We start from the raw sequence: 12150 nt of genomic DNA on the forward strand, positions 1-12150 counted from the left end.
CATTGTTAATGATGATGTGCGCACTATTTCCTAATTAGGTGACTTCCTAATTGGGAAAAGCGTTACACTTTTTTCTGACAGACCTGATGTCAGGCACAGTGCACATTTAGGTTGGGAACTGTTTCCCATGCTTCTTGGGCCAGAAGAGTTAATGGCTAGCATGGTGTGGTCATTGTTAATGATGATGTGTGCACTATTTCCTAATTGGGCCATTTCCTAATTAAGAAAAGTGCTACACTTTTTTCTGACACACCTGATGTCAGGCACACTGCACATTTGGGTGGGGAATTATGTGTCTGCTTTTTTCATTACAACACTTTGTAGTGTCCGCTTTATTCATTAGAAAATTGTGTAGTGTCTGCTTTATTTATTAGAAAATTGTGTAGTGTCCGCTTTTTTCATTACAACACTGTGTAATGTCCGCTTTTTTCATTAACACACTGTGTAATGTCCGCTTTTTTCATTAACACACTTTGTATTGTTCGCTTTGTTCATTAGAAAATTGTGTAGTGTCCGCTTTTTTTCATGACAACACTGTGTAATGTCCGCTTTTTTCATTAAAACACTTTGTAGTGTCCGCTTTGTTCATTAGAAAATTGTGTAGTGTTCGCTTTTTTCATTACAACACTGTGTAGTGTCCGCTTTTTTCATTAAAAAACTATGTAGTGTCCGCTTTATTCATTAGAAAATTGTGTAGTGTCCGCTTTTTTCATAAAACACTTTGTAGTGTCCGCTTTGTTCATTAGAAAATTGTGTAGTGTCTGCTTTTTTCATTACAACACTTTATGGTGTCCGCTTTCATCAGGAAAACATGAGGGTCATCTTTGGGGATCTTTGGGGTCTTTGGAAAGACCTAAAGACTCCAAAGACATAAAGACCACACGTCTTTCGGGAGACAGGTACATTTTCTTTCAAAGATGTGGTCATCTTTGAGGGACCATCGACAATCTTTCACAGATGAACACAGAGCTTTGTGAACACCGTCTTAGGCTTCATAAGATATCTTTACAAGTCTTTCACTCATGCTTATCATACCGCAGATGCACTAAAATTAATCTTATTCAAGCAACGTATAAACAGTAGATACCACGATGTCTGAGATATGAACCATCTCCGTCTCTCCCTCTATCCAATCCGTCATGCCCCTACACACCACTTCTTTGTCAGTGCGCCCAGGAGCCTGTTTGTGATACTGGTGACGGCAATTGCACATTTACGTAGGTAATAGGTCTGTAAATCAATATGAGCAATTGGGGTTTCGGAAAACGAACAGAGAATAGAAATATGCACCCTTGAATACTCGAGTGGATGGTAGGTTTACGGGGCATGCAGGCTTGCCACCATTCTGAGCAGGAACAATGAAAGGACTTGAAGTGGTCCTGTCCGAAATGTGTCGACTATCAAGCCTGATATTACACAGACTAGAAGAACTGATTCAGTCTTGTTTAACTATGACCGGAACAAGGCGACTCACACAGCGCCCGAGGGTACGCCAACGCCAAATCAGAGCACATCACTCCTTCACCTTGTGAAGAAGCGTGATTGTCCAGTGCAGGGTTCTGCTGCTCCCGTCGGCGGCACTGACTGATGATGCTGATGGTCCTTTGGTTGATCTGGAGCAGGCTCTAGGTGATTCTCAGAGGGTGATGATGACCCTGGCTGTGAGGAGCACAAGGAGAACATGGATGCGGTGATGGTGCCCCCTGATGACGCGGAAATTTCTGCGCTGGGTGTGGCTTGATACAAAGGAAGCAAGGAGGTTCGGAGAGCTGGAACAAGTGTGGTGAGAGGGGTAATGGTGCGGTGACTTACAGGGGGCGAGGAAGTCGGGAGGGATGGAGTGCTACTGATGAGACTTAGTAGGGCGCAAAGACATGTGAATGAGACATATGGGTTAAGTGAACTTGCAGCTGTAGGTGGAAACGTCGGGAAGACAGGCGTAGCTGATGTCAAAAGAGAGAACGTGAAGGGAGAAACACACGCACTGAGGTTCGTGACTGTTTGTTGAATAGGAGTGTTTTTGTAGGCCCGACCATATCACCGGTGAGATGGAGCTCCCAACGGCAACAACGAGACAGAGAGAAGAGGTCATAATAGTAAAAAGCCAGAGGACGATAAGCCAAAGCCGTCAAATGAAAAGACAGCGAGCGTACCACTTGTGTCGCAAGAACTCTCGAGTCTCCAGAGACACTGTCCAAAAGGGGGAGATAGTTCGGTTCCCCATAGTTTAGGTTTTTAGGTCTTCTCCATCCTCAGCCTTGGGAACACATCATCAATACATTTTCAGACGAATGGTGGGGGAACGAGAGGAAGTGTATGGGTGATGGGGGATCAACAAACTTCCAAAAATCAACAGGCGATCACATGATGTGCGGAGTCTGAACTAACTTCGATAATACAAACCTCTAGTAAGCCTACCGCGAACACGTTCCACACGTTGAACGTGCTTGCTATCACCATTCTATTCGTGCTACATGGCCACCACATTCACCCTGGAAGAACATGACAAGGGGCCCGACCCAGTAAACAACACCTCAACACAACCTCCACCCAAGACGGTTTCCGAACCAGTCGGCTTGAGTAGGGCAACATGACAAAGAAGGGGTCCCAGGTATTTTCCATGCAGAACATTACTACAACCCTGCCGCTGCCTGGTTTTTCAGTGATAACAAGCAAATCCGCCACTCTCCTTTCAAGCACGATGGTGTCAACGCTGCTGTGGTGATGCTTGACCCACGACACCAGCACTCAACAGTCGCAGCAACAGTAATCGCCTCACAGTTTGCGGCTGTAAACAGTCACCACCCCACCTCATCTTCTCCATTATGTGACCAATGTCGTCGTAAGCCCTCGCAGCTGTTTGCCCTCACGGCAATCGACGTCCTGGGTGCATCAGTAAGGTTGGTCTTGCCAACTCCCACCCATTCGGTCTTTATTCCGACTATGGGCAGCATTGACTACCAGGTTTCACATACCACCCTCACCCATGAGGTACAGATATGGGTTTTGATGCGTACGGGTTAGGATTTTTTACCTGGGTCATTCACAAGGTGCAAGTCGGAAGGTGGAACGACGAAGGTCAGGCTTAATTATATGGGTGACTTAGCTACATTTATAGTTAAACATCTATCGACTATCATTCATCCTGACAGCGCAGTGTGCATCTGGCTTCTAATGGACACCATATCAGAATGCATGCACGCGAGTATGCATTCTAATTGAAATATCGATAACTCTACAGATTGCCCTGAAATCGGGTGGTGCAGCTGAGGAATGGCTCACGACGATGTCCTTCAAAACACACGGCCTTCACAACCGAAGACCTCAAGATAAGAAAGACCAACCTTTTGACTGAAAGACCTGATAGCCTCAGCTTGAATATCAAAGATTTGCGCCCAAAGACAGAGTCCTCGAAAGACCTCCTTTGCAAAGACATAGTGCTCAAAGATGTGGTTCCCTGAGACAAAGACACCAAAGATCACCCTAACGTTTTCCTGATGTTATTGATTAGAAAATTGTGTAGTGTCCGCTTTTTTCATTAAAACACTTTGTAGTGTCCGCTTTATTCATTAGAAAATTGTGTAGTGTCCGATTTTTTCATTAAAACACTTTGTAGTGTCCGCTTTGATGATTAGAAAATTGTGTAGTGTCTGCTTTTTTCATTACAACACTTTGTAGTGTCCACTTTATTCATTAGAAAATTGTGTAGTGTCCGCTTTTTTCATTACAATTCTGTGTAGTATCCCCTTTTTTCATTAGAAAACTCTGCATTATTCGCTTTTTTCATTAGAAATGTGTGCAGTGTCTGCTTTTTTCATCAGAAAACTTTGTGGTCTGCCTTTCTGATATATTGTCACTCCAGTAAAACAGCTCTTCATCATCTGCAATTCATACATCAGTTGTGTTTTGACTGAGCATCAAGTGTCCTAACTTTCCCCTTGAACAGCTTCTGACAGTAGCCCCAACAGCTGGCAAATCAACCACTGAGATCTTCTTGAAGGAGATCATGTTGAGGTTGGGTATGGTCAGACAAAGATGGACAGAGATGACTCCCCAGGGAGATGCAATGAATGTTGGACAACATGACTGAAGCTGGCCAGGGGAACAATTAGAACACTTGATGGTCAGTCAAAAGACAATTTGTGTATGGATTCTAAATGATGAAGAGGTCTTTGGCTGGAGTCAGTTTCTCTGAAACATTAAGCTATATTTCCAGGAAGCTGCAAGATATCAGAAAGGCAAACCACAAAGTTTTGTAATGAAAGAATTGGACACTGCACACATTTCTAATGAAAAAAGCGGACACTAGACAATTGTGTAATGAGTAAAGCAGACACTACATAGTGTTGTAATGAAAAAAGCGAACACTACACAATTTTGTAATGCACAAAGTGGACACTACCCAGATTTCTAATGAAAAAGCAGACACTGCACACATTTCTAATGAAAAAAGCGAATACTGCAGAGTTTTGTAATGAAAAAAGCGGACACTACACAATTTTGTAATGAATAAAGTGGACACTACACAGAATTGTAAGTTTTGTAATGAAAGAATTGGACACTGCACACATTTCTAATGAAAAAAGCGGACACTAGACAATTTTCTAATGAATAAAGCAGACACTACATAGTTTTTTAATGAAAAAAGCGGACACTACACAATTTTCTAATGCATAAAGTGGACACTACCCAGATTTCTAATGAAAAAGCAGACACTGCACACATTTCTAATGAAAAAAGCGAATACTGCAGAGTTTTGTAATGAAAAAAGCGGACACTACACAATTTTGTAATGAATAAAGTGGACACTACACAGAATTGTAAGTTTTGTAATGAAAGAATTGGACACTGCACACATTTCTAATGAAAAAAGCGGACACTAGACAATTTTCTAATGAATAAAGCAGACACTACATAGTTTTTTAATGAAAAAAGCGGACACAACACAATTTTCTAATGCACAAAGCGGACACTACACAGTGTTGTAATGAAAAAAGCGAACACTACACAATTTTCTAATGAACAAAGCGGACACTACAGAGTTTTGTAATGAAAAAAGCGGACACTACACAATTTTGTAATGAATAAAGTGGACACTACACAGAATTGTAAGTTTTGTAATGAAAGAAGCGGACACTGCACACATTTCTAATGAAAAAAGCGGACACTAGACAATGTTGTAATGAAAAAAGCGGACACTACACAATTTTCTAATCAATAAAGCGGACACTACAAAGTGTTGTAATGAAAAAAGCGGACACTACACAATTTTCTAATAAATAAAGCAGACACTACACAATTTTCTAATGAATAAAGCGGACACTACAAAGTGTTGTAATGAAAAAAGCAGACACATAATTCCCCACCCAAATGTGCAGTGTGCCTGACATCAGGTGTGTCAGAAAAAAGTGTAGCACTTTTCTTAATTAGGAAATGGCCCAATTAGGAAATAGTGCACACATCATCATTAACAATGACCACACCATGCTAGCCATTAACTCTTCTGGCCCAAGAAGCATGGGAAACAGTTCCCAACCTAAATGTGCACTGTGCCTGACATCAGGTCTGTCAGAAAAAAGTGTAACGCTTTTCCCAATTAGGAAGTCACCTAATTAGGAAATAGTGCGCACATCATCATTAACAATGACCACACCATGCTAGCCATTAATTCTTCTGGCCCAAAAAGCGTGGGAAACAGTTCCCAACCTAAATGCGCACTGTGCCTGACATCAGGTGTGGCAGAAAAAAATGTAATGCTTTTCCCAATTAGGAAATGGCCCAATTAGGAAATAGTGCACACATCAATGCATATACTACACATGGGTCAAACCCATTGGTAAATATCTGTCAACAAACATCCCAATGAGGGTATTCTGTCTACAAAATAATAGGTAAATCCCCTGTCCCCTATATTAAAAAAATCCCAAGTTTTTCTCTTAAATATAGGACCCCAGACACCCCTTGTGGCTGAAAAAATATATCCTTAGTCAACCCTAGCTGTGAAATATATCCCAAGTCCATCCCAGACAAGAAATATATTTCTACATTGTGACAGTCACAATTCAGGGTCCAGGCATAAGAAATATATTTGGAGTCCATTCCAGTGAGGAAATATATTTTGGGGTGTGTGACACACTAGAAATATATTTAGTGTGACATTGGACAACAAAATATATTTAGGTAAAAGTGGAGATATACAAGCCCAGAATATATACACTATAGATATACACCCTGACATTTAGTCCCGTAGTATTCATGGAGTTTGCAAGACTAACAGTCAGTTGTCAGTGGGTGACTGAAGTGCCACAAACAGGCGACATGATGATATGGCACGCCCTCAAGTAAGTCACGTGACCTCACCCCGCAGACTGAACAAAATCATGAATCCTTATTGCAGCTATCACTGACCCACACTATATGTAAATTATAATCTTTCTGTTCATTGATTAATAAAATTGTAGGTATAGCTTATCTGTTGTATAGTCCATTTTCGCTTTTTTAGGTATATTCATATATAATAATAATATACTGGAATGACTGGAATCCACTGGACTCCACTGGACTCTGACTGGACTGGGACTGGACTCAGGAAAGTGGCTGCCAGTCCAGTGGACTGGACTGGACTGGACTCCAGTGGACTGGGCATTCTGCCAGCCAATCTGGCCTGGTAAGAGGGCCACTGGAGTCCACTGGAGTCCACTGGAGTCCATATGGATTACGTGGGGGAGGGTAAAGACCTCATATATATGGGTCCTAGAAAGCCCTGAAATCTAAAATATATTTTTGACACATGGACCCTGAAATGTCACACAAAAATTATAATGTCTGTGTCACACCACCAAAATATATTTTGCAAGTGAAATGCAGTAAGGATATATTTTCAGTGAGTGGACCCTGAAATGTCACTGTCACACCTTAGAAATATATTTTTGCCCCAGCTTGGCCTTAGGATATATTTTGTGATACAGATGTGGTAAGGATATATTTTTCTGGTCTGTAGTGGTGTCAGGGGTCTTAGTTTTAGCAAAAAAACTTGTCATTTTTTGCTGTCTGGGGTATATATTCTGGAAGTTTCTGCCATGACTTCCAGGGGTTTTGGCACTATGTTTGGCTTGTGCTCCCAGTATGTAGGTAGCAATAAGGAGCATCGTTAGCATCTCTATGCTGATCTGTTTGGCAAACTGACATCCCATCTTGAACATTTGACTTCTGCTTGTTTCGGAAGAGGGTGATACTTTCTTGTCGACTTATGATTGACTTCTACCTCAGGTGGGGACATGGTGGTGTCATATGAGTGCTTCCTCGTCAACAAGTTCAGAAACATCTGGAATTGTTCTTAATACAGCACCATGCTGCTATATTGAAGCTATTTTGCCACACCCCCTTCCATAACATCTGAGTTGCCTAACTATCATCCACTTCAAATAACACTATGAATACAGTTCACATTACACAATTTTTTAGCTTGTCAGAGTTGACAAAGTACTTTGTTGTTTCTCTCTTTCTCCTTCCTCTCCCTCTCCTCCTCTCTCTCTTTCTCTTTCCCTTGACTCTTGATTGTAAATTCATGGACAACAAATTCCATTCTCCTCTAACAAATTCTGTTCACCATGTCATAATATGGGGTTCTTCTTTGTATTTTATATGGTTCCCTTCTTATCCACTTCAAATGACACTATGGATACAGTCCGCATTAGAGAACTTTTGACATCCAATGCCGATGTGTCTGGCAAATTGACATCCCACCCCAAACAACTCCATCACTTTAGTTTAGCAAGAGGAACACTTCCAAATACAACCAACTTACCAGCTTTCCTCTCCAATAGAGTGTTTCACAGTAGGCCAACTTTGCTTTCAACTTTGATCCAAACTTGTGGGCCAACTTCAACAAATTTGATGGGAAAGTTGTCCAACTCTACTGTGAAACACCTGGAACTGCCGAAAACATGAAGTTGGGCTGATTTGTGCTTGAAATCACTTCCGAGTGCAAATTGTTGCCTATTTTGGACACATGGGAAGTTGAGAGGTGAAGTTGGGATCAAAGTTGGCTCCGAATTGGCAGTGGGACCACAATTTGGATCCCAACTTGATGAAGTTGGCCAAACTTTATCCTTCCAACTTTGCAAAAGTTGGTTGCCAGTTGGCCTACTGTGAAACACCTTAATGTTGTGTCTGGAAAATCAACATCCCACCCCAGATACATTATTTCTCAATTGTATCCTGAATATTTCAATTATACCCTCAACCAAGATATATTTATCAACTTCATCCTGAATTAAGATACATTATTTTCCAACTACATTCTGAACCAGGATATATTTTTCAACTACATATATGTTGTATATTTCCTCTAAATCCTGAACCAAGATATATATTTCAACTATATCTTGAATCAACATACATTATTTTTCAACTATATCCTGTATTTCCAACTACATTCTGATCAAGATATACTTTTGAACTATATCCTGAACCAGGATATTTTTGATCTATATCATGAACAGGATCATGAATATATGTCATCCTTGCCCATAATTACAGAATATATCCAGGATATATAATTTGGAGATGTATCTTTAGATTTCACAAGACAAAGCTGCAATTTATTGAATCTAACTACATAAATTTACACCACAGTATTGACTATTAAACAGAGGCAGAGGAAAGGAGGGGAAGAGAGAGAGAGGGGGGGGGGGGTGGGCAATGAGGGAGGAAAGGAGTGGTAGGCAATGAGGGAGGGGAGAGGTTGTAGGCAATGTGGGAGGGGAGGGGTTGTAGGCAATGAGAAATGAGGGAGGGGGGAAAAAGTGGTTATAGGCAATGAAGGAGGAGGGAGGGAAAGGGGTTATAGGCAAGGTGGGGGGAGGGAGTGGCAGACGGGAGGTGTTGGTAGGGAATGATGAAGGGGGGAAGGGAGGTGGCAGTAACAGATGATGGAGGGAGGAAGGTGGTATGCAGGGAGGGAGGGAGGGAGGAAGGAGGTGGGTAGGCAGGGAGGGGGAGGAAAGGAGGGAGGGAGGGAGGAAGGGAGGAAGGAGGTGACAGACCAGAGAGGGAGGGGGGAAGTGGGCAGTGTGGGAGGAGGGCTCACCGAATGAAAATATAACAACAACAACAATGACATTATCGGCGTCGTCCCTCATCAGTCTGCATCGTGGCCCAGCACCCTCGCTGGGTCATTTGTGGCCCTGGGGACGTGGGGTGCACAGTCGTCGTTTTCGTCGGTGCACACTGGTCGTCGTTCTCATGGGCGGTGGTCGTCGTTCCTGTGGGCAGCGGTCATCGTTTCCATGGGCGCTGTCGTTTCCGTGGGCGGTGGTGGCGTGCGCCGGACGTCATTTTGCGTGGGCGCTCGTCGTCGTTCCCCAGTTGGTGTAGCTTGTTGTTATCGTTTTGGGTGGTCGTGGTCGTTTTGACGTGGTCGTCCTAACGTGCTGACATGGCACGGTTGTTGTTGGTTCAGGATGAAGGACGGGCAAAACGACCACTAGTCCTTACCATATTTTATCATAAAACCATGGCCTAGGCCAGGAAGGCCTTGTGCATAGCTCCACATACTTTTATGAAAAGTATATCATATATATCCCAGGCCCTTTTATGATAAGGATTTTTTTCATAAGAGGCCTTGTGCATTTCAATAACTTTTCATTGCAGGTCACAACTTATCATTAACTGCTTTTCATTGCAGTCCAGCCATTTTCATTGACCACTTTTCATTGCTGGCCAGCCCTTTTCATTATCCACTTTTCATTGCTGCTGGCATTTTCATTGGGTGCTTTTCATTGCAGGCCAGGATATTTCATTGGTAGCTTTTCATTGCTTTCTAGGATTTTCATTGGCTACTTTTCATTGCAGGCCAGCCTTTCTCATTGACCACTTTTCATTGCTGCTGGGATTTTCATTGATAGCTTTTCATTGCAGGCCAGGATATTTCATTGGATACTTTTCATTGCAGGCCAGCTCTTTTCATTGACTGCTTTTCATTGCTGCTGGTATTTTCATTGGTAGCTTTTCATTGCAGGCCAGGATATTTCATTAGATACTTTTCATTGCAGGCCAGCCCTTTTCATTGGCTGCTGTCAGGTGGGTCATCAGGAGAGTGGTCACATGACCAGTTGCCTAAAATGGTTAAAAACAAAAATTGTAGTCCTGCACTGTAGCTTCCTGAATCTGTTTAAATTATGTTGTAAAGTGCTTTCATTGTAGAGATATGAGGTAAAAGATTTTTCTCATCGCCAGCTTTTTTTTTTTTTTTTTTTTTTTTTTTTTGCATTTTTCTCCATGAAAACAAATCCAAACAAGATGATTTCAATACATTTAGAAAGCCAAGAGAAGGGGCTACAATTATCATATCGTGGGGAAATTGTGCCAAAAAGAAAGGTGCATACCTCAAAAGGGAAATTGACATGGATAGCCTGCAAAAGGCTACAAAAAGTCTGACATAGACTATAAGGACCACTGATAGACTACAAAAGACTACAAAAGTTGGACATACCTTACAAAGTTTAAAGTTTACTAATAGACTATACAATTTACTAAAAGACTACAAAAGACTACAAAATGTCAGAAATAGACTACAAATTTTATGAACATCCTTTTTTTAGACTACAAAAGTTTCTATTGTCTGCTATTTGAGACTACAAAGTCGTAGTGTCCACTTTTTTGAGACTACAAAAGTTGTAGTGTCCCCTTTTTTTGGACTACAAAAGTTTGTAGTGTCTGCTATTTGAGACTACAAAAGTTTGTATTGTCTGCTTTTCAAGACTACAAAAGTTGTAGTGTCCGCTTTTTTGAGACTACAACAATTTGCAGTGTCCACTTTTTGAACCTACAAAAGTTTGGAGTGTCTGCTTTCTGAAATTACAGAAGTTTGCAGTCTGCTTCTCTGACATAAAGTGTTGGTGCCCTGAACTATGTTAAGGTTCATGGGGATATGGTTGAAGGATTGACATATATACATTGTTGCATCATTGGTTTTGGTATCATGCTCAACCTGTCTTTTGCATTAGGACAGTTGTCCTCTCTTTCTAAATCAGAAGCCACCATCCTATCTTTGACCTGGTATTCACATTAGTAGCCACTGTTGTATGTTTGACTATAGTTATTGTTGAAAGTGACTTCTCTGAAAATTATGAATTGTGTGTGATGCCTGGCAGCCTATCCAGGCTTTTCATAGCATGATCCCTTGTCACCTTCCAAGCTTTCATCATTCAGTCTTAGCTCATTCAGAAGGACTGATAGGTGAAGGATAAGGGGCAGTTGGGTCATGTCTCTTTCTCAATCTTCATTGAGGAGTCATGTGAGAAAGACAATCTTGAAATTGGTAAGGCTTTTTCATCATGGACTAATGAATCAGAGTTAAGTATAGTTTGAGAGAGGAGAGTAACTATTAACATGAAAGGATAGAATAGGCTCTACTTATGTCAAAGACAAGTTGAGCATGATACAAAACCACTGATGCAGCAGTAGATAGATGGGTGTCAAGCCAACTCAATCCTTCAGCCATATCCCCATGAACCTTAACATAGTCAAGGACACTACACAGTGTATGTCAGAAAAGCAGACACTCCAAACTTTTGTAGTGTCAAAAAGGCAGACAAGACAAACTTTTGTAGGTTCAAAAAGTGGACACTGCAAATTGTTGTAGTCTCAAAAAAGCGGACACTACAACTTTTGTAGTCTTGGAAAGCAGACAATACAAACCTTTGTAGGTGTACTTTACGCTCCCCCACACATTCCAGTTGGACTCCAGATGGACTCCAGATGGGTATCTGGACTCCATATGGACTCTGCCTACAATACAAAAACAGCTATGTATTTCAGGATCATGCAGCCGGAGTCCATCTGGAGTCCGCATAGACTCTGTCTGGACTCCACCTTAAGGGATTTACTGTTTGAGTGCAGTTTTAAAAAAAAACATTGACTCCAATACTATATAATACATCCAATACTACATAATACACCACTTTAGTCATCATCTTCCACATCCCAATGTCTCTCTATAATAGTTTCTTCACTGTCATCATCCTCATCATCATTAATTTGAATGATTTGGTGAGGCTCTTCCTGCTGTCCTTGCTTTTGAATAACATGCTGAGTGTGATAGAAAAGCATGGTATGCAAAAACCAATCAAAATTTCCAGTTTTCAT

At 41.5% G+C, this 12150-nt stretch overlaps 1 protein-coding gene across 1 annotated transcript; it reads left to right on the forward strand.

Annotated features, from left to right (window-relative positions):
- Positions 1-1139: 1139 nt before the first annotated feature.
- LACBIDRAFT_335912 (uncharacterized protein) lies at positions 1140-3461 on the forward strand (the record flags this gene model as incomplete). Its single annotated transcript, XM_001890817.1, has 10 exons — positions 1140-1166; positions 1222-1228; positions 1281-1311; positions 1375-1487; positions 1641-1730; positions 1917-1989; positions 2027-2043; positions 2627-2900; positions 3153-3156; positions 3267-3461. 10 exons carry the CDS (start codon positions 1140-1142, stop codon positions 3459-3461), a joined length of 831 nt encoding a protein of 276 aa, XP_001890852.1.
- Between the last annotated feature and the right edge of the window lie 8689 nt (positions 3462-12150).

The sequence above is a fragment of the Laccaria bicolor genome, genomic scaffold (assembly GCF_000143565.1).
Source record: "Laccaria bicolor S238N-H82 LACBIscaffold_186 genomic scaffold, whole genome shotgun sequence".
NCBI classification, from domain to species: Eukaryota; Fungi; Basidiomycota; class Agaricomycetes; order Agaricales; family Hydnangiaceae; genus Laccaria; species Laccaria bicolor.